The sequence below is a fragment of the Haplochromis burtoni genome, unplaced genomic scaffold (genome assembly GCF_018398535.1).
Source record: "Haplochromis burtoni strain Fernald_Lab_line unplaced genomic scaffold, NCSU_Asbu1 Contig_232, whole genome shotgun sequence".
In the NCBI taxonomy this organism is placed as follows: domain Eukaryota; kingdom Metazoa; phylum Chordata; class Actinopteri; order Cichliformes; family Cichlidae; genus Haplochromis; species Haplochromis burtoni.
Window position 1 is genome coordinate 580,002 of NW_024582593.1, and position 27,763 is coordinate 607,764.

General features: G+C 41.9%; 1 protein-coding gene and 1 long non-coding RNA gene across 2 annotated transcripts; both read left to right on the forward strand.

Annotated features, from left to right (window-relative positions):
* The first annotated feature begins 6,925 nt into the window (after positions 1 to 6,925).
* LOC102291776 lies at positions 6,926 to 17,959 on the forward strand. Its single transcript, XR_006055149.1, has 5 exons — positions 6,926 to 7,975; positions 12,521 to 12,623; positions 12,734 to 12,865; positions 14,046 to 14,156; positions 17,908 to 17,959. It is a non-coding gene; the product is annotated as an uncharacterized LOC102291776 (long non-coding RNA).
* Positions 17,960 to 18,140: 181 nt separating this feature from the next.
* LOC102291984 (NACHT, LRR and PYD domains-containing protein 12) lies at positions 18,141 to 25,670 on the forward strand. The gene is made up of 10 exons (XM_005937635.3): positions 18,141 to 18,825; positions 19,161 to 19,212; positions 20,140 to 20,365; positions 20,567 to 22,364; positions 22,461 to 22,634; positions 22,725 to 22,898; positions 23,042 to 23,215; positions 23,329 to 23,502; positions 23,874 to 23,920; positions 24,028 to 25,670. The coding sequence occupies exons 2-10, from the start codon at positions 19,210 to 19,212 to the stop codon at positions 24,552 to 24,554; spliced, it is 3,297 nt and encodes a 1,098-aa protein (XP_005937697.1). The 5' UTR covers positions 18,141 to 18,825; positions 19,161 to 19,209; the 3' UTR covers positions 24,555 to 25,670.
* Positions 25,671 to 27,763: the final 2,093 nt, after the last annotated feature.

Genomic DNA, 27,763 nt, shown 5'->3' on the forward strand with positions numbered 1-27,763 from the left:
GTTTTTTGGGTTCATTGAGAACATGGTTGTTGTTCAATAATAAAATTATTCCTCAAAAATACAACTTGCCTAATAATTCTGCACTCCCTGTATAAAATCAGGAAGGCACCTAGGGTAGCAGGGTTGGGACGGCAAAATAGTTAATTAAAACACTTTATTAACAAACGATGATTAAAATGACCAGACTCCCTCTCACAATGCTACCCTAAAACAATCACAGCATGGTAAAAGAATAACTAAACAAAATAGCGGAGACCGGCCACTTGAGGAGGCAACCTACAGGGAGGAGTGCCCAAGGGTGCCACCAATTACTCACCGTTGTAACTTCACTGCAGACCTCACTGTCACTCACACTAAACTCTAAATGGTGCAATCTACCTATGCCCGGTGTGTACACTCGCATGCATCGGGAAGGGGATTCCACCTCACGTGCCTAGCCCCTCAGCAAGCGGCCGCACCTCCACTAAAGCAATAAAACATTACACACATTAATAAAAGATCTACATGAAACAAATACACCCCAAAGTACCGTTCGTTATAAAAGCATCACATAACAAACAAAACAGCATATGACAAGACAGCAGTAGTATAGTGCAAACCTGCAACAAAAGAGGGAAACAGTTGTTAAAGTCCACCCTACTATATGCCACGTTATGATGAACACAAGAGTCCCACTTACCACTCTCTAAAGGGCAATACTAAACTGAGTAGCTTTCCTTGAGAGATCTGTAGCACTTAACTGCCTAATGCTCTCAGCCACCTTCTTTCTTTCTTTCTTTCTTACAGTTATATTGGCGGTTGGCAAACAAGTGAAAGGTGCATTACCGCCACCAACTGGTATGGAGTACGGTCTGGAACGACGCCCAAAAAAAAAAAAAAATTCTCAAATCCTGCCAAACAGGTTCCCCTCTCAGCCACCTTGGATGAACAAGACTGCCAAATGCCTCCTTCTGGTAGTGAAGCGCAGCTGTTTCTTATAAGCCTGCTAATTATCGGCTGGGAATGTGTGGATGTCAGTGGTGCGTTTGTGGACATCATATAAAATCCTACCCTAGAATCTACTTCACTACATGTAGTAACTCACCATTATGAGAAAGTTCTCAAATTTAATAAAAAAAAAAAAAAAACTCCAGTTGATCCAAAATGCTTGATCTAGATAGAGAGGACATATTTCTCGTCATCCTGCTCCTCACATCTAAGGTTATACATTATTACCTTGACAGAGCACTTTGCTTCCTTGTTGTGACTAAGGTCTTATTGTTTTGAATCACCGACTGTACAGTTTCTGGAAGCTGTGAACAGTTTCTCTCCGAGTTAAAGAATGGTGTTTCGTGTTTGTGAATTACAGACACTAACTTCTTTTTAAAAATCTGGCATCTTGTCCTTGTGTGACTTTTATGTATTTCCTGTTCCTTTAAGTTCTTCAAAGTGATTGATACTAAAGTGAACAGTAGGTTGGCTGTAATGTGATCTGGAGTCAGCAGTGAAAAGTGAAGACTGTGTACTGGTAAAACAGCCTGGATCAGCTCGACTGACACTTTGGATTAAACGCAGCAGTGACGCCAGAACTGATGCTGAACTCATCTGAGAATACACCTGAGTTATCAGGTGTATTCTGGCTCATACGAACACTGTATATGTTTTTGCTTCAGCTCCCGGTACTTTAGAGGGAAATGTCTGTTACAATCATAAAAATAAAAAAAAACGTCCACATTACATTTGTAACAAAAATAACTCTTAAACAGGTTTTCCATCCTGAATGACTGGATTCCTTTAAAGGACCTTTACGTGGTGGAAAGCGTGCATCTACGCATGAAGTGTGAGAGGAGGAGGAAACTAAGCACATGAAGCGCAGACTGAGAAAGCAGTGAAGCACTCAAACTCTCAGCAACCTCCTCATGTTGAACATCTTTTCAATAATAATAAGAAGATGCTATTTTTACTGCTTTTAGTGAGAAACTAATACCTTTTAGGGTTTTAAAATTCTTGTTCTGTAAAATCTTCAGTCCTGCTTCAAACACACAACTTTAAAAACTGGAAAGTTACCTTGTAAAATAAAAATGGTGGGCGTGCCTTGTTTATGGGATCGTGATGACTTTGGGATCTAATCTTTTCAAAATATGTTAAAAATAACCATTAACACTTTATTGCCCACGTCCTACACACCACTCTCAGCCATGTGGACAAGAAACAGGGTAACTATGTGCGAATGCTGTTTGTTGATTACAGTTCAGCGTTTAACACAATAGTGCCCTGCAGACTGTTCACAAAGCTGAGGGATCTGGGACTTAACAGCCGTCTGTGTGCATGGGTGTTGGACTTCCTCACTGGCAGAACTCAGGTGGTGAGGGTGGGCAGGTGCTTCTCCAACAGCATCACCATCAACACAGGAGCACCTCAGGGATGTGTCCTCTCGCCACTGCTCTACTCCCTCTACACTTCAGACTGTGTGGCCACCCATGGCTCCAACACCATTGTGAAGTTTGCTGACGACACAGTGGTGTTGGGTGCCATCTCCAACAACGATGAGGCGGCCTACATGGATGAAGTGAAGAATCTGGCATCGTGGTGCCAGGACAACCACCTCCAGCTGAACGTCAGCAAGACCAAGGAGCTGGTGGTGGACTTCAGAAGGGGTCAGCACAGAGACTACAAGCCCATTATCATCAATGGAGCTCCAGTGGAGAGGGTGCAGTCCTTCAAGTATATTCAGGTCCAGACCAAAAAGGCTAGGCAGCGCCTGTATCACCTACGACAACTGAGGAAGTTCAGGGTCTCTCCAAAGATCCTCAGGATTTTCTATACAGGCGCTGTGGAGAGCATCCTCACACAGAACATGACATCGTGGTTTGGGAACAGCTGTGTGAAGGACCAAAAAGCTCTCCAGAGAGTGATCCATACAGCAGAACGCTGCTGCAGGATTGCTCTCCCCCCGCTTCAGGACACCTACACCAGGAGATGCCGGACTAGAGCAGCGCAGATACTGAAGGACCCGTCCCATCCTGGCAACAAACTGTTCCAACTTCTGCAATCTGGTAGAAGGTTCCGCATCTTCCGGGCAAGGACAGAGAGACTCAAGAGGAGCTTCTATCCCCAAGCCATCCGTGCCCTAAACACACACACCCGCCCTCTCACATCATCTATAATTGACTGAGACAGGACTCTTCCAGACACTAAACCAAGGCACAATGTACATTTCAATTCCTTTAATTTTAAATATGTTTATATTGTCTATCCTGTAAAATAGTCAGATGTCTATTCATATTAATGTACAGAATTCACCTGCTTGCTGCTACTACTGCACATTCACCCAATGTATATACTATATATATATAATGTTCTTCCTCTACCCCCCCCCCAATTTTTTGCACATGTCGAGGAGCGTGTCAGGCTACATTTCACTTTGTGTTATACTTGTATAACTATGCAAGTGACAAATAAACCTTGAACCTTTATTGATCATTTTACAAGTGCTCTTTAAACAACTGTAACTTCGTCATTGTTCACGCTAGAGCAAAAATGCGAATGGTTTCAGAAAGAAGTGAAGCTACGCTTTACAGCGATATTTGGTGTATTATGGTAGCTCAAAACATTCACAACCTACTGCTATCTGAACACAGAAGGAAAACGCAATTCCGCCTAGATTTTTACCATGTGCGCCTTGCACTAATGTAACTTCTCGACCATTTGGGCAAGAGAGATATTTCAAACGGTTATTGAAAGATGAGAAGGCGAGCTTTACCAAACTTTAGGGTCCATCATTAGAAAGCACGAGCAGTAATGGTCCAATGTAAGAATTGATGACGCACAGAGAAGGCAGGTGGGTGTGGAGAAGTGGCAACACCCCAAAAAAGAGAGAGAGAGATTTTTTTTTAAATGAGTAGCCTAGGCACAAAAACTATATTGAACATATTTAGTTTATATTTAAAGTTGATGTTGTATTACATTTTGTTCCTCTTGAATATCAGTTTCCACTTAACTGTAAATCTGAAAAAACAGTTGCATCCACTCGGTGTGGGGAACATGAGAGTCAGAGGTGAGAGGAACATCTCTGTCTATGACACCAGTCTCTATAAAGACTGAATGTTATCAGCCTGTAACTAAAGATAAGAACTCTGTTACAAACTCATCATTATACTTTTTTAAGTTAAATGTTGCAAAGGTTAAACACAAGATTATGATTCAGATGTGACTTTTCTGATAGTTAATTATGTTTAATACTGATCAGAACATTATAAGTTAAATATAATTATGTTTATGTTGACAAACATAATAATGATTCTAGAGACATGTCATGGTCCCTGTGTCTTCCCGGCCAGCCCAGTGATGCTACATTTGTTTATTGTAATACTGCTCTCTCTCATCACTCTGCCTGGGCGGAGCTCACTGTGGGCTTCTGCCTTTGTCCCACGCACCTGTCTCCAATCACTCAGCTATTGTGTTCCTGTGCCATTTAAAGCCGGGGCTCAGATTCTCTCATTGCTGGATGATTGTGCTTGACACGTTAGTGTTGGATTCTCTCTTGGTGAAAAGATCTAAGATTTACCTTCAGGAGGTGTTTCCTAGTTTTGACTTCCCTTATCCTGAGAAGAGTTTCCCCTGACTGAACAACCCTGCCTCTCGGGAGTTGCTGTTGTGGCTAAGTGATGATTCCCTTTTGTGTGGAACTGTGTTGTGGAGCACTAGAGTAAGCGACCTCCCCTCTCTGGATCATCCCTTTGGACCCCTGGGACCCCGGATTTCTCCTCACCTGTACATATCTAGCACCTGGTGTTTTCTATAAATAAAGAACTGTTTGAACTGTCATTTTCAGTCTGCGCTTGAGGTCCCATCCGGTCACTGTGACAAGACAGGTCTAACTCTGGTCTAACTGAAAGCCTGAGTAGAAACGGCCTTGACAGATATGAGAGTGAATGAGAGCACACACACGACACTTTGACTTTTAAAGTGATTTAGTAAAAAGTGGATTGTACGGAAAAGTTGGAGGAAACTTTATTGACTAATCTGTGGGTTAGGGTTGGGATTGACAAGTATTCCTGTGACTGCTTTAAAAGTGATTATGATTAAACTAAATGTTCTTGTGAGGATTTGTTACAGACAAATCTAACTGAAGTCAAAAAGCATAAAATGAAGACATGAAAAGACATGAAATAGCCTTTGCCCGTCACCCCTACACGAAACACACTTCCTGTAAAGGGGTCGTGGGATTAATTGAATGTGCTTTTTGTACTGTTTATAAAAATGTTTATACAAATATAAAACCTATCATTTGTGTGCTGCACTACAAGGTGGATATTTGCAAAATCATGACTACCTCATGACATTTTGTCTCAAAAATTAACCTATGAATATGTCAGTACCATTAGGATGAAATTATTGTGTCACCAACATTTTAATGTTAAACATATAATTTTAACAGCCTCTGTAAACTAATATCCTGGCTTGCTCGAGGCTGCCGTTTTCTCTGAAAGTTTCAATCAAAATTAGAAATGCTACTGTGGGAGACTGAGATAACTAATAGTGCTGCATGTTGTGCAGTTCGTTTCCAAAACACGTTATTCATGGTTACATACAATTTTAGACTGATGTGGGCCAAAGCCTAGCATAGCCTGTAACGTTATTATGACGGACACATTTTATGAGTTAATTTGGCTTTAAGTGACTTGCAGGTTTCTTTGAAAAATACTTATATCCAGGTTCTTCCTTTTTGCTGCCGTCCTCTCCTCCTCGCAGCGCAGGTTTGCCGCTGCTAAAACTAAACAGTAGTGATGGGTCGTTCGCGAACGAAATAGCTCTTAGAGCCGGCTCTTTGACGTGAACGACGCGAGCCGGCTCCTTATCGCAAGCCATCACGTGGGTTTTTTTCTTTTTCTTTCTCTCAGCCTCTCTCTCGCACTTTTTTTCTGCTTCACTCAGCCTTGTGCTTTACGCTGGGCAGAAGGGGGAGGGGCGGTAGTTACACTCAGTAGCACAGGAACAGAGCCAGAGGGAGAGAAAGAGAGCCAGGGACAACAACGTCACATTAGAAAGGTATAGTAATCATCCACAACTATTTTCAGTTGCAGATGATAACGGATTCAGAAAGTTTATTCATGCAGGTCCATATGACAGAGAATGTGCATGTTCTTTTTGTTTTCATATTTTAATTTATATTTAATTGTGTTGTGGTTTGCAGTGTTTTGTGTTGTTTCACTTTAAATTTGTAAAAGGAAAAAGCTGACTCAGAACTCAGAAGCACATAAAAACTCAAAACACGTACAAAAGACAATAGAAGTGCTCCAGGATGCTAGGGTTGAGCTTTTGTTACCTAGTGGCTACACAAGCCAGCAAGTACCAACGACCGGATTTGGTGTGTGGTAATAACAGGTAAATGAACATTTTTTTTAAATAATTTGAATATATATGAGTGCCTGTGTATAAATACACAAACAATACACACATGCTTTCAATTGTGTAATTTAAGTGATCTAGTAGCTCTGCTTTGGAAGTTCAGTTCATGCTAGAAATGTGTTTTAGAGTTTGTACGTGCTTTGTCTCTAGGGGCCACCACATATATTTATATATAAACATAAATAAAACCACTTTTTTACGTTAGTAATTCCTTTTGTGCATAATTTTATATTATTGTTAATATAAATTAATTATAGCAACAAAACAACCTGAAGAGCCGTTCGGAGCCGAAAGAGCCGGCTCTCTAAAAAGAGCCAGAAATCCCATCACTACTAAACAGAGCTCCGTGAAAGGCACAGCCATTCACATTGGTCATATTTGTCACATGAGGTAGGACTCCAGTAGGACTCACCGCTGGGTAAATGAGACATTGACAGATCTTTTTTTTTTTTTCTTTCTATCGGGTTTGATTTTCTTTACTCGAATAGATCAAATTATTGGTGGGGACAACTCAATAATTGCTGAATATTGGTGGGGACATGTCCCTTCCGTCCATGCCAAATCTACGCCCTTGCTTTATATATGTTTTCTTTGGATCAGTTCCCTTTGCTCATTCTCAATGTAGGGATACCTTCAAATGCAGTAACCATCTCAAATGCATCACAAAAGTAATTGAAACAATCAAAACAGATGTAAGACAAGAAAGAAAAAACAATATTTCAACACCCCAAAGAAAAGGAAAAAGAATGGAAAATGTGGTACCACTGGACTTTTACTGGTTGTCAACAGTCAGTTTTTATGATGTCAGCTTCATTTAGTTACCAGTTTATTTGGGTTTGAGAACAAAAAACAACCTGAGTCCCAGGCGAAGAAAAAAGTAGCAAAAGAAAATGATAAGGTATCTCTCAGGTGGACTTCCTTTTGTTTTTTCCCCTACCGCCCTCCTGGTACGGCAGGCATCAATGTGTCGGCGTCCTGACACACAGAAGCTCTCCACAGCAGCAACAGTGTCCTAGATCCACAATACCAGCTCCTCACTCGGCACACATGGAACTGTCCCTCAAAAAAAAATATTCAGAATGGTTCAAAGGATTCAAAGAAATACTCCGACTCCTTTGAGGTAGGTACCCGTCTGTGGTTCACCGCTAACGGAAACTCTCTCACAAATGTTAATGGAACCTATTTTCCCCTTTTAACTGGAGTTTTTCCTTGCCGTCCTTTTTCCTCTGCACCACACCTTCACACGCACCAAGCTGCAGGTAATGCCTTCAGGGCAAGATCAGAAATTAAACTATCAGACAAGAGCTACAATATGGGAAACTATGATGCATTTAAAGAACCCTGTACTTCTGATTGCTGTGAATCTTACCAGGGTTACACTTAGCTACTCAGTTTCTACAGGTTAAACTGGTTTTGACGTCACTCTAAAGTTAACTTACGATAACACGTCAGTGTCATCAGATCAGACGCTCACAGACACCAGGACTAACAAACGGGCTGAACGAGCAGCTACTTCTCTCCAGATGGTTCCTCCACGCAGAAAACTGGGAAGTGTCTGGAAGATGATGTGAAGTGAAATCAGCGGGTAAGAATCCCACCTGAGAAATCTGTAAATGTGCGAACAGGATCAGTCTGATCACAGTGAGCTGGATCACCGGCTGTACAGGAGAGATGTCTCTTCATGCTGATTGGCTGTTTGCTGCTTTGGGGTATAAATGTTGTAAAGGTCTTCTCTCTGAGGTAAAGAACAATGACTTCCAGTGATTTTCATGTGTTCTTGTTGTGATTAGCAGGTAATGTGAATTACAGTTTGATTGTAATCTGAACCTGAGTCTGCAGGGAAAAATGTAGAGAATGTGTGAAGTGGTTGAACGGCCCACATAAGCTTGGCTGAGGTTAAATTTAATTCACAAGGTGTGGATTAAACAGTCTACGGTCTAAACTCAGCATAAAGAGACATTTTTAAATCAGTCACCCTGGGTGGACGCCTGAAGCTCTGGGACACCAAAGTGAAATAATATACTAGTTACATCATAGTAAAAATATAATAAAAAGTTATTATTAATATTATTATTACATAATGATTCACTAGCTGTATGCATTTGATCCATAATATCCTATTAGGTGTCACACATACTGAGTGGATTTTGCCACAGTTTATACAGGTTATGAAGTTTTTGGACTTTGAAGTTCCAACATATAGATTTTCAACAACAGTCTCAGTTTCTATTAGAGAGAAAACAGTAATCTAAGACACTTTCTCCAGTTACACAGTAAAAATGGCTATTGCAGCATAACTAAGGGAAGATTCAGCCCTAACTATATGCTTTAGCAAAAAAAGAAAGTTTAAAGCCTAATCTTAAGAGTAGAGATAGTGCCTGTCTCCCGGATCCAAACTGGAAGCTGGTTCCACAGAAGAGGGGCCTGAAAACTGAAGGCTCTGCCTCCCATTCTACTTTTAAATACTCTAGGAACAACAGGTAAGCCTGCAGTGTGAGAATGAAGTGCTCTAATGGGGTGATATGGTACTACAAGGTCATTAGATACCATATTTCAAAGATTTTCAGGGCACAGTACAATAACCTCAGTTTTATCTGAAGTAAGAAGCAGAAAGTTAGTGGCCATCCAGGTCTTTATGTCTTTAAGACATTCCTTCAGTTTGACTAATTGGTGTGTTATCTGGCTTCATGGACAAATAGAGCTGGGTGTCATCTGCATGGCAGTGAAAATGTATGCTATGTCTTCTGATGATACTGCCTAAGGGAAGCACATATAATGTAAACAGAATTGGTCCTAGCACTGAACCCTGCGGAACTCCATAATTAACCTCAGCATGTGAAGAGGACTCTCCATTTACATGTACAAATTGGAGTCTATTAGATAGATATGACACAAACCACTGCAGCACAGTACCTGTAATACCTACAGCACGTTCTAATCGCTCTAATAGGATATTATGGTCAACAGTATCGAATGCTGCACTAAGGTCTAGCAGGACAAGCACAGAGATGAGTCCACTGTCAGAGGCCATAAGAAGATCATTTGTAACCTTCACTAAAGCTGTTTCTGTGCTGTGATGAACTCTGAAACCTGACTGAAACTCTTCAAATAAACCATTCCTCTGCAGATTATCTGTTAGCTGTTTGACAACTACTCTTTCAAGGATTTTTGATATGAAAGGAAGGTTGGAAATTGGCCTATAATTAGCTAAGACTGCTGGGTCTAGAGATGGCTTTTTGAGTAAAGGTTTAACTACAGCTAGCTTGAAGGCCTGTGGTACATAGCAGATCATTAGAGATAGATTGATCATATTTAAGATCGAAGAATTAATTAATGGCAGGACTTCTTTGAGCAGTTTTGTAGGAATGGGGTCTAAAAGACACGTTGATGGTTTGGAGGAAGTAATTATTGAAGTTAACTCAGAAAGATCAGTTGGACAAAAAGAGCCTAAATGAATATCAATGGTACTAAAAGTAGCTGTAGATAATATTACATCTGTGAGATGATTATAGGTAATTTTTTCTCTAATGATTAAAATTTTATTTGTGAAAAAATTCAAGAATTACTAGTTAATGTTAAAGGAAAAGGAATAGGCTCAACAGTGCTCTGACTTTTTTGTCAGCCTGGCTACAGGGCAGGGATAGCTCAGTAGGTAGAGTGGTGGCCCCATGATCGGAAGGTCGGGGGTTCGACTCCACTGAACGGCTACCCTGAGGTACCCCTGAGCAAGGTACCGTCCCTACACACTGCTCCCCGGGCGCTGCATTGGTGGCTGCCCACTGCTTCACTGGGTGAATGGGTTAAATGCAGAGGAACTATTTCCCTATGGGGACTAACACGCACACTTTACTTTTACTTTACTACAGTGCTGAAGAGAAACCTGGGGTTGTTCTTATTTTCTTCAATCAGTGACGAATAGTAAGCTTTACGGAGGGCTTTCTTATAAAGCAGCAAACTATTTCTCCAGGATAAATGATGATCTTCTAAATGTGTGACACGCCATTTCCTCTCCAGCTTACGAGTTATCTGCTTTAGGTTACGTGTTTAAGAATTATACCAGAATGTCACAGTCAGCGGGGGCAGACCATGTGGAGGGTGTTTGGAGGACCCAGGTGCGGACACAGACGAAGGAGGCAAAACTTTTACTAAACTCAAAGCCAGCCTTTATTAGGGCCGGTAAACATTAAAGCAAAAATAGCCAAAAATAAACTAAGGCAATGACCTAAACAAAGAGCCTAAACTGGGAAACAACTAAAGACTAAGACAAACTAAGACTCTGACTTGAACTGTAACTATGAGCTATGAACACAACATGAAAAAGCTAAGAACAGAATTCTGGCTTGGTACATGAAAGACTATGAAAACATGACAGGAGCAGATTACTATGAACATGACTAGTAACAGAGTTCGAAAAACTATGACTCATGACGTGTAGCTAGAGTGACAGGAATGATAACAGACAATGCAACACAGACTGAATGAAACACAGAGACTAAATACCCACAGGGATGATCAGGGGAAGTGGAAACACACGAGGAAGAACAGCTGACACACATGAACCTAATGACAGGATAGGGGAAGTGAAAACTAAATACAATGAACAAAGAACACCAGACTCTTTCAAAATAAAACAGGAAACATTGAGACATAGACATGACACAAACTTCAAAACAAGGACCACACAGACATGAAACATGACAGGTAGACGCATGGCCCAGGAGACAGTAGAGGGGGAGATGACAGAAACAACTAAGAAACAAAGGACTAAACTGACCTAGAAATTAACTAGATGAGCTAAACTAGAATAGAAATGAATACAAAAGGTAAGATACATAAAAACTCAAACACTGGGTCACACGACCCAGTACCGTGACACAGGGAGTCAAGTACATCTGATTTGAGGCCTTATCCAGTGTCATACATGGCGAGGTAAAGCACAGGCCGCCCCCTCGAGGTTTCTGGTAGTTAGAATGACTCTGGGGTGTTGATTCATTTAAACGAACATAATCATCCTGCTGCAACCAGGTTTCTGTAAGGTAAAGTAAATCGATTGTCTCAAACAAGGATGCTGTGGACTCAAGAGCAGACTCAATTGCTCGAACTATGTACAATTTATTTGTAGGAAAAAAGTACTTAAACAAGGCTGGTTCTAACAGAAACTATACGCAGGAACTGAGGGAGACCAGAGGATGGAGAAACGGATGTGGAACACAAGGAGAACACGAGGTTTTACTGATCTGGAAAACAATTAGAGTGGTACTAGTGGAGAGTCTTGTGCTTACTTGAAAACACCGGCTATTAGGCAGAGGAGGGGTTGCCGTGGGAGCGTCCCAGGGATGGCTGAGAATGTGGGGAAGCTGGTCCAGGTTCCAGGGTGTCCAGGGGAGAGGAATTCACCGTTGAAGTACGGGCTGGAGGGCAGGCCGAGGAGATGGTGAGTCCTAGGGTTCTAGGCAGACTGGAGAATGGAGTGGAAACAGAACCAGCGCTGCTGATGAGCACGACGGGTGATGTATCTGGAGAACACAGGATCAACCCACGATCCAGGCAAACGGAGTCCAAACACAGCGGAGGCCAAGTTTACCACTAGTGGTAGCAGGATGAATTGGCAAGGAGTGGCAGGAAGCGCTGGCTTAAAAACCCTCCAGATGGAGGCCCGGAAATTGGAAGCAGGTGATGAGCTGGCCAACTCCACCGCAGGAACCTGGACCACATCCGACCAGACACTCCCATGGCATATGACATCGATTTATTGATCAATTATTAAGACATGTACCAACAGAGACTTGGAAGAGCGAGACCTAATGTTTAATAATCCACATTTCACTGTTTTACTCTTTAGTTCAGATGTGGATGCTGTATTGTTCTTTCTTTGTGATTTTTTATGTTTGTTTTTTGTCTGTTTGGGAGCTGACACAGTCTCTATGGAGATGGGTTTTGGGGAGGGTAACAGGAGGAGAGAAGCTGCAGAGAGGCGTGTAAGACTGCAACTCTACTTCCTGGTCCCAACGCTGGCTAGCCCTATTTTGGAGGGTTTAATACATTTGTCCATAATTGTCCAGCCTGTCTCAGCTTGTCTCACCAATGTTTCTTTCACTGTTAACTATTAGTTTGCTGTTTCCGTGTGAAGGTGTGGGCTTTGCTATGGATCAGTGTGAGCAAAGAGAGGAGGGAGTCCCTCCCTCTGCATCCACTCTGTGTGGGGAACATGAGAGCCAGACCAAAGCTCAGAGGTGAGAGGACCGTCTCTGACTATCAGGACTCTTCTCCATGTCACAGCTCAGCACTCACATCACTGCTCCATCATTATTCACACTCAAAGCTCTGTTTGTGTTTGTGTTAGACCAAAGCTGTGGATCAAATCACACTCTGCTGGACCTGAACATGAACCCAGCTCTGTGTCTGTAAAGAGTGACATGTCCCTCGACGAGCTGATTAATTATAAAGAACAATGGTCTTCAAAAAGTTCTAAAAGGTACTGTAAGTTTTTGTTTTCATGTATATGTTTCAGAGGACAGTGACTCAGGGCACTACACCAACATGAGGTTGGATTAAACAGAGAGATACAAATTTTACACTGACAGAGTGAAACTTCAGTGTTCTGAATAAAGATATTACAACAGTCACCTCAGGCCCTTAATACTGTAATCTAGACCCAACAATCATAATCTCCTATGAGAAAGTAGAGATAGTGTCTGTCTCCTGAATCCAAACTGGAAGCTGGTTCCACAGAAGAGGGGCCTGAAAGCAACAGGAACACAGAAATTACATCCTGATTGTTTCCCAGTAAACCTTCTCACTGGTTTCCTGTTTTTCACTACTGCTCAATGGCTGTATCCCAATTCAGGGTCTGCAGCCTTAAAGTACACAGCCTCAACGATCCTCAAGGGCCGCGTACTTAAAGACCGCTAAGGCCGGAAGTGCGAGGCTTGTGAAATGGGACAGTCTAGCCTCCGTTGCGCTGCCCAGGTTGCCTAGCAACCATGATACTAACAGCTGGAAACGTTTCATACAGCTTTGTTTGACAGAAATGAAGGAGAAAATCTTTTGTTCATTTGTTTGTTTGTTTCTACATGAGCTTTGATCATTCTCTGTAAGATTAAGCTCAGCTATTGAACGGCGTATATTTTAAAGTAAAGGCTTTAAAACCAAGTTAGTACAAACGTCACTAATGTCACATAACTTTGCCGACATGTGGCCAACAGTAATGTTTAATGTTCTTTGTTATTAAACATTTGCACATAAATAAGTGACATAATATTCAGTACTTACTTAAAGTTTACTCTTCGGCCGCCCCTCATCCGCGTTTTTTTTTCGGCAAAATTATCCACACCCACCGCCGCGCTATGCATTCTGGGATATGTTGGGCCAAGAAGTCTACACCGCCACGTCCTTAAAATTCAGGGAAATGAAGGACGCATTTCAGAGCCGCATTTCGAGCAGCCTTCGAATTGGGACAGCCTTCGTCACGTCGCTGTGACGTAATCGGCCTTAAAATGCGGCCTTTAAGGCTGCAGACCCTGAATTGGGATACAGCCTTTGTCTCCACATTACACTGCTGTAACCTCTGTGAGTCCAAACTGATCAGAGATGCTCATGTCTGACCGATGAGGCAGTGATGTCATCACTCAAATCTGTGTGTGTGTTTTATGTAGAAGAAAAAAGCTGTGGTACAAATCATACTCTGCTGGATCTGAACCTGAACCCATGTCAGTGAGCAGCAAACATCATATCAGACTGAAAAAGAAGCCCTTATTTAAAAAACAGTAAGTCTGTTTATTATACAGAAATAATTAATCAGTTATTATTCAGAAGTTAGCATGTTATGACCAGAGCGATGTGTGTAAAATGATAACATGTCCCATATAAACCCAATGAGTTAAATAAAGCACAGCTCCACTCTTTGCACTGCTAACCACTTTGCTTTAAAGTTACTGAGTCTGAGTTAAATTGCTGCTGCAAATTTTAGAGCTAAACATGTCAAAATTACATGTCTCAGTTCCCTGTGAACCAATTACTCTTCTACTCCTGCGGCCTTAACCCTTGTTATGGGTTAAAAAAAATAACTCTTTGAAAAGTACATGTTTAAAAAAAAAAGAAGTTCAAAAATCTTCATGTTTAAAGATGGATGAAAATACTTAAGAAAAAAATCCTGGTTGAGGTTGTCATAATTCATGCAAGAAAGGGTTAAAGTTCACTTCATACAAATCAAGGTTAATCTCGGCGCACTTTACAAAAACAACAAGGTCAGTGTTGAGGGGGCCTAGGGGCGGATGTTTGGGGGTGGACCCAAATGCAGACTCAAGAGGACACAGTGATGAGATTTAATAATCAGAATCAGAATACTTTATTGATCCCTAGGGGAAATTATTTTTTATTACAGTGCTCCATTATAAACAAACATTAACAAAGACAGACAATACTCTAACTAAGAATAGCACAATATATACAGGTATATATATACATAAAAGTCACTTATTAATAAATAGCTGAAAAAGAACATGTGCAAGAAGGGTGTAGCTGTTGCAGTAAACAGTGTGTTAAGTGGATGTGTTGTACAGGGAGATGGCCAAAGGCAGCAATGATTTCCTGTGTCATTCAGTGGTGCTTTTCGGTAATCTCAGTCTCTCACTGAACGTGCTGCTGTGACTGACCAGCATGTCATGGAGTGGGTAGGAGGTGTTATCCAACATTGTCTTTATCTTGGACAGCATCCGCCTCTCCGACACCACCTTGAGGGAGTCCAGCTCCATCCCCACATCATTACTGGCCTTACGAATCAGTTTATCGAGTCTGTTGGCATCTGCGACCCTCAGCCTGCTCCCCCAGCATGCAACAGCATAGAGGATCGCACTGGCCACAACAGACTCGTAGAAAATCCTGAGCATTTTCTGGCAGATGTTGAAGGACCTCAGTCACCTCAAGAAATAGAGACGACTCTGGCCCTTTCTGTAAAGTGCTGTGGTGTTTGTAGCCCAGTCCAGTTTATTGTCGATATGTACTTCAAGGTATTTATAGTCCTCCACAATGTCAACTCTGACCCCCTGGATTGAAACAGGGGTCAAGTATTTCCTGGTCTTCCTAAAGTCCACGATCAATTCCGTGGTCTTTGCCACGTTGAGCTGCAGATGATTCTGCTCACACCACGTGACAAAGGAGTCGACCACAGCCCGGTACTCTGTCTCATCATCCCTGCTGATGCATCCAACCACCGCAGAGTCATCAGAAAACTTCTGAAGATGGCAGGTCTCTGTGCAGTGGCTGAAGTCTGTGGTGTAGAGGGTGCAGAGGAAGGGGTGCCCCTATGTTGCTGATTACCTTGTCAGACGCACACTGTGGGAGACGTACATATTGTGGTCTTCCTGTCAGGTAATCAAGAATCCAGGACACTAGAGAAGCATCCACCTGCATAAACTTCAATAAAGCAGGAATGTAGTGGACATCTCTGAGGTGATGTAGAACAAACTACAGAAGTGATAATTTGTAAAGTTAATAACAATCAGTGTGGGGTTAGTGGGGTGGATCAGAGAGCGTGGAGTGGTGGAGGTGTGCTCCAGAGAGAAAAGGAATGTCAGTAGATATGGAACTCTCTGTGCCAGGAACTCTCTGCAGGAGGGGGAGATACAAGGGTACCTAGACCCGGTTTGTAGAGTACGCTTGGGGAGTGTGATCGTGTGTACAGCGTCTCTTTATGTCTGTCTCCACGTTGGTTGAGTGTGGATAGTGCATATGAGAGCATGAGGGTGGGAATGGATGTTTGTGTCTGTGTGTGCCTGTATGTCTGTGTCTATATGTCAGGTTGGGTATCAGACGCCACCTCTCTGGGGACATCTCAGGCCCTCCAAGGTTTGGAGGCCTATCTCCCCCACCACCACTTCCCCTGCCGGTGGCGGACTCCCTCAGGTGTCGGTGCGTTGGTGGTTCTTTGTGTCTGGGGGTGGGCGTCCGGTACACACCGGCTCACTCCTTGGCGGCCGCTTATCGGGGCCTGGAGCCTGGGGCTCTGCTCGGGCCACTTCGGAGGTGGGGTGCCCCCGGCCTCTCGGCCTGGGGCTCGGTCACTCAGGCACAGCTGGCTGCCGGCGGAGCTCACGGGCGCGTCACTGCAACTCCCCCTGGCTTCTGCTCCGCGGCTGCTGAGTGAGCCCTCATCTGGGACTCTCCTCAGCTCTTATCGGGACAGTGGCGCGGCTGCCCCTCTGTTGGTCTTCCTTGGTCTCTTGTGTTCTGGGGGCCTCTGGATGTCTGGAGTTTTGATCTCCTCCATACCTGCTTCATCCCTGGAGGACGGGGCTGTGGCTCCCCACACTCCCTAGCAGATCGTTACATGGAGAAACCTTTGGAATGCAAGCATGCTGATCCACACAGGTATGCACACAGGTGTACACACGGGTATTCACAGACGCGGACTACAGCTTTCTTGGCTGCTGCCTCAAAGCACATTGTGCGCTGTCTATCTTGCGTGCTGCACAATATCGTTTATTATTTAGTATCTACTGATATCTACTGCTAGCTAGTTTATTGTGATGGTGTGTTTTTTTTATTATGTTGCTCTTTGTTGTTTGCTTTCTCTTCTGTTTTTTTTCTCCATACAGGTGACCCAGGTGTTTTTTTTTTGTTTGTTTTTTTTCTTCTCTTCCCCCCCTTCTCACCGTCTCTTCTCCCCTTTGGTTTTCTTTCTCTCCCTCTCTTTCTTTCATTCTTTCTCCCTGTCCTATCCCCCAGTCATGTCTGTCCCGTTTGTAGCAACTGAAAATAAAATAAATTCATAATTATAATAAAGGTCAATCAAATGGACCAATATGGCAAGGCCATGATGATCCACTTGGTAAAATAAATCCGCTTGGCATCTTTCTTGGCCTTAAGACAACAATTCTGATGGCTAAAGATCCAAACGGGACACAAAAAAAAAAAAAAAAAACAATATTATAAGAGTGTTGACAGTCCGAGTTCAGATTTTCAGAAAGATTAGAGATGAGTAAAGACAGTTTGGACATGTGCAGAGCAGAGACAGAGGATGTGAATATGTAGCTGCCAGGCAAGAGGAGAAGAGGAGCTCATCATCACTTAAAAACATAACACGTCTTCCACCTGTGCTCTTAAAGCACTTTAACTCGGTGGTTTATAGCATCAGTTAACAAGCGGAAGCTGGAATGTAGCTCTATGTCATCAACTTCTTCTCTCACAGCCTGTTAAATTTCAAGTTCTTTTACTGATTAGTAGTGATTTGCATGTTGTGCACAGCCAATGCAGCACAATAGCCCCAAGCTTTAGGTGATGAGATGGGAACAAAGTAAATGTGGGGCAGAGATTACAATGGAGAAGTTAACAATGTTACTAATTCTCCTCCTTCAAAAAATAACTCAATAATCCTAAAGTTTGATACAGTTTGTTTTGTGCTGAGTCTTCTTCGTTCTTCGTGTCACTCACTTGGTGTGTGTGTGTGTGTGTGTGTGTGGTGTGTGTGTGTGTGTGTGTGTGTGTGTGTGTGTGCCGTTGTGGTGTGTAGTGGTTAAGCAAAAAGACACAAGAGCAAGCTTGGACTCTGCTTAACAGAAACTGGACCTGAATCAATTCGATTCGCGAAGAAGCGCGAGAAGACGAAAGACAGACGCGGCAATTCCCAGAGTGGCAGTTGTCGTAACTAGTAGCTTCACTGTGTGTGTGTGTGTGTGTGTGTGTGTGTGTGTGTGTGTGTGAGAGTGTGTGTGTGTGTGTGTGTGTGTGTGTGTGCGTGTGTATACGTGCGTGCATTTGCATGTGTGTGTTTGATATAGTTTCTTGCGCCCACTGGTTTTGTTTCGTTATGATGTTGCAAAAAAAAAATTATTTGTATTCACACATTTTGAGAGCAAAGGCCTCATAAGGGGAGTTCATGATGGTCAGATAATCCTGAAAAAGGTCATATCTGTCTGGAAACCCTCTTCTTGGCTACACCAAGAAATTTTGTCCATAAAACCAGAAGTTTTTTACACACTGAAAAAAGCAGCTCCAAGAACACTAAGTACAATTATTTGTGTGACTGCAGATTACAAGAAAGAGCTGGAACAAATATAGTGACATGCAATAGCGTCATATAAAAGTATAGAGAGTAAAGGAGAAGATTGAGTGCTCAGTGCATCATTGGAGATCCTTCCTAAGGACTCCTTCAGTGTGCCTCCTTGTACTGAAATCATTTGACCCATGTGGTACCAGTTTTTTTTTTGGTTTGATTGCATGTTTTTACTTTTTGCCTCCACACCAAGTTTTTACCTTACATGCCCTACTTTTTTTTTCAGTAGATGTTTTATGCTGAATTTTTCAGTGGAGTGTGTTAAATCTGTGTACTTCTAACAGTGTCCTTCAGGAAAGTCCAGACGCACAGCTTGCACCCAGCTGTGGGTCTATAGAATGGAAGATATCTTTACAAGATGGACCCCAGTCTGTTGATAACAGGTAAGAATATAAGAATTTCATTTTGCTTCCTGCTTGAATACATCATATCCAACATTTAGATAAGTAAGTCCCCAAAAGTTGATTTTGATTATCTGGATGTAGCGTTTTCAGTGGGATTGGGGAAACCTGCAGTCAGCTGAGACTGAAGAAGTCACTTGGATGAGTGATGAAACATTTCTCCCACTGAAAACACAACATCCAGATGAACAGAATCAAGCTTTTGGGATCACATACAACAATGAGAACAGTATTTACTTTGTTTCCATCAGAATTTATCATAGAAAGGAACCCCTTAAACAAACTGTACTTATACTAAAGTTAAATGTGTTCTGCAGTGTTGACCAGCAGGTCCTGCACCATCAAACACATCTGGACTACGTATTTATGGTGAGTGGAAGTCTAGATAGTTTTCTAGAAGTAAAGTAATTAAACTTTATTTTATTATGTTCCAAAACCCCAGTTCCAAACCGTGACTTCCCTCCATGACAATAGACGCACTCCGCTCCCAACTCGTGGTGGCACACAAAAAAACACAACTCAGCAGAATAATCCACTATAGCGAGGTCTTTAACACACATTAGTCAACGGCTGTACTTAATGGGTTTGACGCCGACAGGAGCTCAGCCACCCTCTTAAAGCCAGTGCTCCTGACAACAGTAATCAGCTGGCCACGGATATTTAGCGGCAGGTGTGGCTGCCTCCAGCTCAGGAATAATTCCTCCAACGTGTGTATGTTATTTACGCGGATGTAAATAACACACACACAAACACACACAGAGAGACTGAGTAACAGGAGAGAGATAGCAGAACACAATAAATACATGAGCCTTGGACCCCTAGACCCATGCCATGACAACTGGGTATATTGTTTAGTTATGCCTGTCTATAAATATAAATAATTTATTTGATTTTATTTTTATTATAACTTCAGCAGTTCAGTGTGGTGGTAGCACTGTTCCACCATCTGGCCAGCGGCTTTCTGTGTAAAGTTTTCCCTGTGTTTGTCTCTGGGTGCTCTGGCTTTCTCCCACAGTTCAAAGACATGCAGTTGTTGGGGTTAGGTTAATTTGATTCTAAATTGCCAATAGGTGTGAATGTTATCTGTCTCTCTGAGTTAGCCCTGGATCAAGGCGCACACTGCCTCTCACCTCATGGAATCAGCTCCAGCTCCTCTGTGACTCAGATAAGCGGAAGAGGGAGGATGAATGGAAGCAATGAATAAATTCTGGCACATTAACTGTAGTGTATTATTACAAAGGTGTACATTTCTCGTCAGTCTCAACTGAAGTTAAACAACATTTTTCTGGGTTCCAGATGTTGGAGGAAAACATTTTCAGTTTTGTGAAGAATGAGCTGAAAACGATCCAGAACATTCTGAGTCCAGGTTACCCCAAAAATGCAGAGAATCTGAAGGAAAATGAGGAGGTGTTGGAATCTGACAAGGAGGAGAGGAAGAGTACCAGCGAGTCATTTCTGAGAATTACAGTGGATTTCCTGAAGCGAATGAAGCAGCAAGAGTTAGCTGACCGTCTGCAGTGCAGTAAGAGAATTTTAACACAATGGAAAGCAGAAAAACAAGCAACAGAAAAAGTTGACATTTCAAACTCTGTTTGTATAGATTCTACGCATCTCCATCACATCTATGAAGTTTTCTGGCAGAATAGATTTAATGGAGTGTGTTTTAAAAAAAAGTTGACCTTTTATTAAGCTTTATTAACTTGTCATTGTTTTTATTTTGTAGGAATTCAGACTGCAAAGTGCCAGCGTCAAGTCAAGGCTAACCTAAAGAACAGGTTCCAGTGTGTTTTTGAGGGAATTGCTAAAGCAGGAAATGCAACTCTTCTGAATCAGATCTACACAGAGCTCTACATCACAGAGGGAGGGACTGCACAGGTTAATAATGAACATGAGGTCAGACAGATCGAAACAGCATCCAGGAAATCAGACAGGCCAGAAACAACAATCAGACAAGAAGACATCTTTAAAATCTCACCTGTTAAAGATAAGCCAATCAGAACAGTGCTGACAAGTGGAGTGGCTGGAATTGGGAAAACAGTCCTAACACAGAAGTTCACTTTGGACTGGGCTGAAGACAAATCCAACCAGGACATCCAGTTCATGTTTCCATTCACTTTCAGAGAGCTGAATGTGCTGAAAGAGAAAAAGTTCAGCTTGGTGGAACTTGTTCATCACTTCTTTACTGAAACCAAAGAAGAAGAAAGCGGCAGCTTTGAAGACTTCCAGGTTGTGTTCATCTTTGATGGTCTGGATGAGTGTCGACTTCCTCTGGACTTCCACAAAACTGAGACCCTGACTGATGTTACAGAGTCCACCTCAGTGGATGTGCTGCTGATAAACCTCATCAGGAGGAACCTGCTTCCTTCTGCACGCATCTGGATAACCACAAGACCAGCAGCAGCCAGTCAGATCCCTCCTGACTGTGTTGACATGGTGACAGAGGTCAGAGGATTCACTGACCCACAGAAGGAGGAGTACTTTAGGAAGAGATTCAGAGATGAAGAAAAATCAAACAGGATCATCTCCCACATCAAGACATCACGAAGCCTCCATATCATGTGCCACATCCCAGTCTTCTGCTGGATCACTGCTACAGTTCTGGAGGATGTGCTAAAAACCAGAGAGGGAGAACAGCTACCCAAGACCCTGACTGAGATGTACATCCACTTCCTGGTGGTTCAGGCCAAAGTGAATAATGTGAAGTATGAAGAAGGAGCTGAAACAGATCCACACTGGAATAAAAAGAGTCGGAAGATGATCAAGTCTCTAGGGAAAATGGCTTTTGATCAGCTGCAGAAAGGAAACCTGATCTTCTATGAATCAGACCTGATAGAGTGTGGCATCAATATCACAGCAGCCTCAGTGTACTCAGGAGTGTTCACACAGATCTTTAAAGAGGAGAGAGGACTGTACCAGGACAAGGTGTTCTGCTTCATCCATCTGAGTGTTCAGGAGTTTCTGGCTGCTCTTCATGTCCATCTGACCTTCATCAACTCTGGAGTCAACCTGCTGAGAGAACAACAAACAACATCTCTGCTGTCTAAAGTAAGACCCAAATCTAAACTCAAACATCTCCATGAGAGTGCTGTGGACAAAGCCCTAAAGAGTCCAAAAGGTCACCTGGACTTGCTCCTGCGCTTCCTCCTGGGTCTTTCCCTGCAAACAAATCAGACTCTTTTACAGGGTCTACTGAGACAGACAGGAAGTAGCTCACAAACCAATCAGGAAACAGCCCAATACATCAAGAAGATCAGTGAGAATCTGTCTGCAGAGAAAAGCATCAATCTGTTCCACTGTCTCAATGAGCTGAATGATCATTCTCTAGTGGAGGAGATCCAAAAGTCCCTGAGTTCAGGACGTCTCCCCACAGAAAAATTGTCTCCTTCTCAGTGGTCAGCTCTGGTCTTCATCTTATTGTCTTCTGAAAAAGAACTTGAAGTGTTTGATCTGAAGAAATACTCTGCTTCAGATGAGGCTCTTGTAAATCTCCTGCCAGTCATCAAAGCTTCCAACAGAGCTCTGTAGGTGGATCTGTGAATAGGTCAAGAAAATTGGATATTTTTTATTTTGTATGACTTAAATAAATCACTTTGTCTTCATTGGCAATTGTTCCCCAGGCTCAACAGATGCAACCTTTCAGAGAGAAGCTGTGAAACTCTATCTTCAGTTTTTAGCTCTCAGCCTTCTGGTCTCAGAGAGTTGGACCTAAGTAACAACAACCTAAAGGATTCCGGATTGAAGCCGCTATCTGATGGACTGCAGAGTCTTCACTGCAAACTAGAAACACTCCGGTAAGGATACAATTAATTAATGTTTAGATTTTGACTTATTTTAAAGGTTTTTCTTTAATGTTGTGTGATTTAATCCTGATTCAATCTCAGTCTGTCAGGTTGTCTGGTAACAGAAAAAGGTTGCGCTCCTTTGGCCTCAGCTCTTCGTTCCAACTCATCCCATTTGAGAAAGCTTGAGCTAAGCAACAACAATCTCAAAGATTTTGGAGTACAGCAGCTTTCGATGGCACTTGAGAGTCCTCACTGTAAAATTGAATCTCTGAGGTCAGAATATAGCCAACTAATGCTCGTGTGAAAATGTCCAAATGTTGAAATGGGTGGCCAACATCTGTTTTTTGTTGTTTTTGTTGGGTTTTTTTTTTTTGTTTTATTCTTTGTTTTTAACTTCATGACCTCTATTTATCCAGTTTGTCAGGTTGTCAGGTCACAAATGAAGGCTGTGGTTGTTTAGCTTCAGCTATTAGCTCCAATCATTCTCATCTACGAAATCTGGACCTGAGCAACAACAATCTGCTGGATTTAGGAGTCAAGCTGCTTTCCGCTGGACTAAAAAGTCCACACTGTAAAATGGAAACTCTGAGGTCAGAATACAACTGTCTTAAATCAATCTTAATGTTCATCCAATGGTGGAGATGGTCAATAAGTGTAGGTTTTTCTTTACTTTCTGCTTGAATTTTGTTTTTACTAACTCTAGTCTATCAGGTTGTCTGGTAACAGACGAAGGGTTTGCTTCTCTGGCCTCAGCTCTTAGTTCTAACCCATCTCACCTGAGAGAGCTGGATCTGAGTTACAATCATCCAGGACACTTAGGAGTGGAACAGCTATGGGCTGGAGTAAAGGATTCACACTGGAGACTTGATGTTCTCAGGTACAGGAATATGACAAGATCTTAAAATTTCTTTTCACAGATGAACCACAGAGGTTTCCGAAGAATGAATCTACATCACATAAGAAGTTTATACTTTTCACATTTTTTGTGTAATATATTTCTTCTGAATAGATTGGTTAATGGTCATAATTATGTGCAACATGCATCTATAATGCAGAGTATTCTTTTGTGAACTTTGTCAATAATCTAGTGAAATACACTGGATTATTATCATGATACGGTTATAAGCAACACAACCAGGTTTCAAAAAAATGTAAAATGGAAACTGAGGTCAGGGTACAGATGTCTGTTAAATCACTCTTTATGTTCATGATGGTGCTGATGGTCATCCCAACTCTTCTTTCATCCAGGGTGGAGCATGGTGGAGCACACAGGTTGAAACCTGATGTTAGGAAGTGTAAGTTTGACTGCTGAAAAAAAGCCACCTGTCAGTTTGTCTTTAAACCCTATCTTTAAATGATATTTTTGTTAGTTATTATTATGTCTCCTCTCTTCTTCCATCAGATTTCTTTGAACTTGAACTGGACACAAACTCAGTAAACAGGAAGCTCAAACTTGCTAACAACAACAGGAAGGTGATAGTGGGAGCGGAACAGTCGTATCCTGATCATCCAGACAGATTTGATACCTGCTCTCAGCTGCTGTGTAGAAATGCTCTAACTGGTCGCTGTTACTGGGAGGTCGAGTGGAGTGGGGGGGTCTTTATAGCAGTAAGTTACAGAGGAATCAGTAGAAAAGCAGATAGGACCGACTGCAGGTTTGGCTGGAATGATCAGTCCTGGAGTCTGAGCTGCTCTGATGGTGGTTACTCTGTGTGGCACAATAACCGGGAAACATCCATCTCCTCCTCCCTCATCAAGAGCAGAGTAGGGGTGTATGTGGACTGTCCTGCTGGCACTCTGTCCTTCTATACAGTCTCCTCTGACACTCTGATTCACCTCCACACCTTCAGCACCACATTCACTGAAAGTCTGTATGCTGGGTTTAGACTTAGGTCATATGACTCCTCAGTGTCTCTGTGTTCTGTGTAAGAGTCTGTGGGAAATGACCGCAGCTTCAGATAATGTTGATGATGCATGATGGTTCACTTGGGTTTCCACTTGCGCTCTGTCATCTTCCGTATCGACGCTGGAAGACCAGCTCAACACTAACTGCATATCTTAGATAAGAGGAAATTACTAGAAGTAGTCTTACCATTACTAACATCTAGCAATCAAAAAGAAGATGGTCATTGTAAAAGTATTAATCTTCAGGAACTAATAGTCAAAACACAAATTTTAAAATAAAACAAAAATAAAAGGCAGGCAATAGATAATAATAGATGACAACATACCATGACCTTACATACGACGTACCAAAAAAGCTGAATGAATCTTGAACTACAACAAATTCTTCACCTAAACAGACACATCAATGACATCAGTGATATGTCTGTTTAAGTGTCTGTTTGGTTTGGTGAGGGTTAGGCATCAGAGTTACCTTTGACTGAAAAAGTTTAAAAATTAAAAATCAATGATTCATCACTGACAGACATAATTATTCAATACTGCTAGCTCACATGAAATAATTCATGTGTGCACTACTACAGACTTCACAACTGACTCTAACGTGGCTCTGACATTGTAACATTAAAACAGTGTTAGGAGATCTATTTCTGTGAGACCAGGTTTTTTTGTGCATCAGCACAGATGCTTATTAGAGGTACCTGCTTCCGTTAGAGAAATGTGAGCCTTTTTTAAAGTCTGCCATTGTTTCTACACTACCCGTTGTTGTGAGAGCCTTCAGCTGCCACACAGTCCACACAGCATTGCAATAATGGCAACCATCACACAGAGGGAGGATGTATCCAATTTATCATGCTTATATTATTCACTCTCATTTTTTTTTTCTTTGCTGCAGAGATGTAACAGTGTGACATCTGTCGCTATCCAGCTTTTCTATTACTGAAGTCAAATTCATTCGTTAAAATCCAAATAAGCACTTAACACTTTGAATTGTGGGATTTGTTTTCTTTTCCAAAAGGTATATTAGTGTATCCTCTTGTAAAGGAAGCATCAAAGTGCAGATACCTTTGTGTTGGTCCACTCCCACTCTGTGAGTTGTCTTTACTTAGAGACCTGCAGCAATAAATGCACTTCTATGATTTATGACTGATTTTGAAAAGTGCTTTATTGTTTTTTTATGTTAATTTTACTGTTATAGACACTGTCCCTGTGTCCTCCAGTCTGTGAATCGTAAAATGTTTCAGGAGGACAGAGGACACTTGTAGGAGGAGCTATAATCAAGGACACGTACACTTTGCATAATTGTTTTTAACCTTGAACACATAAAAGAAGCAGCCAAACCCCGGCCATGATGAGAGTGTCCCTTATTTTTTATACATTATTCTCTCTCCTCACCCCCAACTGGCTGCAGCAGATGGCCGCCCCTCTGCGAGCCTGTTTCTTCCTGTTAAAAGCAAGCATTTCCTTCCCACTGCCGCCAAAGTGCTTGCTCGTAAATTGTTGGCATTTTATCTGCATTGTTGTAGGGTCTTGGCCTTACATTATCAAGCACCTTGAGGCAGCTGTTGCTGTGATTCGGTGCTATATAAATAAAAGTGAACTGAATTAAATTGAATTTTTATTTTTGTCATTTTACGTGATCTGCCCTTCATTCTTTCTCACTGTGAAATTTTAAAAATGCACAGCCTGTTGTTTTAATTTAAAGTAGTTCCATTAAAAAATATTGGACACTTTTATGCCTGTGAGACATTAATAAAGCATTAGTGGGATGGACTCTGGCTTTTCTTTTTCCCTACTCTGTACCTTGACTTCTCCCCCGTCTCCTGCCTGTGGCCCAGGAATCAACCATAGGTCTCCATGCTGAAGATGTCTCATTTTCTAAAATGGATCTGTCAGAGGGACAATAACTGATGCTGACAGGTGTGTATAGATGTATTTTTAAAGTATAAACAAATAGAGCAATAAAATCAAACTCAATTATGAGCTGTCCCTCGGAGAAGGGCTCATCTCAGACTCATGTAAAACTAAAGAAACTAACCTTGAAGGCTTTCCTATGATTCCTGTCATGTGAAACTTTATTTTCTTAGGAGATAAAACTGTTCAGATTTAGGTCACATAACTTCCAGACTATTTTCACGGCCAGAAGCCGTCACTGTGGAATGCTCTGAATATTGATCCAAAATCACAGGAAGATTCGGCTGATCCAGAGTTTCAGTCTCACTGTCACAGAAAACACGGAGGATCATCCAAATCTAAGCACTTAGTTCCTCCTACGCCGGGCGACGGGCAGCTAGTGATCTCCATAACTCTGCCATTGCCGGTGTTGTGCCAAAAAGTGATTGTCTGCCAAAAACTGATTTCCGGTATTTGCCAAAAAGCGATTGCTCATATTTAAACTGCTATATGTAACTTGTTGGGCTATAATATATGAAACAGATGTCAAATGCATCCCTTATGGATGACATAAAGTCATCTTGAGCCACAAACAACATTCGTGTAGCAAGATACAAGCTGCAATCAGTTTTTGGCAGCGACTTTTATATAACCTTTATTTATGCAGTAAAAAAAATCTCATTAACATTAAAAATGTATTTTGTAAGAGTAAGTTGCCCAACAGGACAGCAGAAATAGCAGCAAATATTACAATAGTTCTGTAAAAATATTTTAAGTGGTGATAAAGGACTGGATTGGTTATAATGTAAGTACAAGTTGTAAAGATACTTAAAAAACAGATAATGTTTTAATTCTTTATGTAACCCCTTTGTATCCCCTGTTCACCGAAGTCTATTTACGAACATACGTAAAGATATTACACATAAAAAATACACAGAAACACTGGAAATCAGAAACACTGGAAATCAGTTTTTGGCAGACAATCACTTTTTGGCACAACACCCGGTCCCAAGCCCGGATGATAAAGGAGGAGGGTTGGGCGTGGGGCTAGCAACCCCACCCTGTAAAAACTCCAAACATCCAAATCTAACCTCAGTATTTAGGCTTCTGAAGTTCAGGCTCATTAACTTTACGAGGGAAACATACTTTGTTCTTGTGATCTGGACCTACTTGTCCCACTGCTCCAGCACTGAAGCCATGTACACTATGCTCGGAGACCTCTGGGGAGTTTGTCTCCGTCGGGTTTAAACTCTAAATCTCTGCTTTATAATCTGCGCAGGAAGAGGGGGCGTGTCTCTTTACTTTACCTTCTTCCGCATTTATACATCCGGGTCATGCACGTG

Coding starts and splice junctions, on each gene's coding strand:
- LOC102291984 (XM_005937635.3), top strand. Junction 22,365..22,460: donor AAAGCTTCCAACAGAGCTCT/GTAGGTGGATCT, acceptor ATTGTTCCCCAG/GCTCAACAGATGCAACCTTT. Junction 22,899..23,041: donor TGTAAAATTGAATCTCTGAG/GTCAGAATATAG, acceptor CTATTTATCCAG/TTTGTCAGGTTGTCAGGTCA.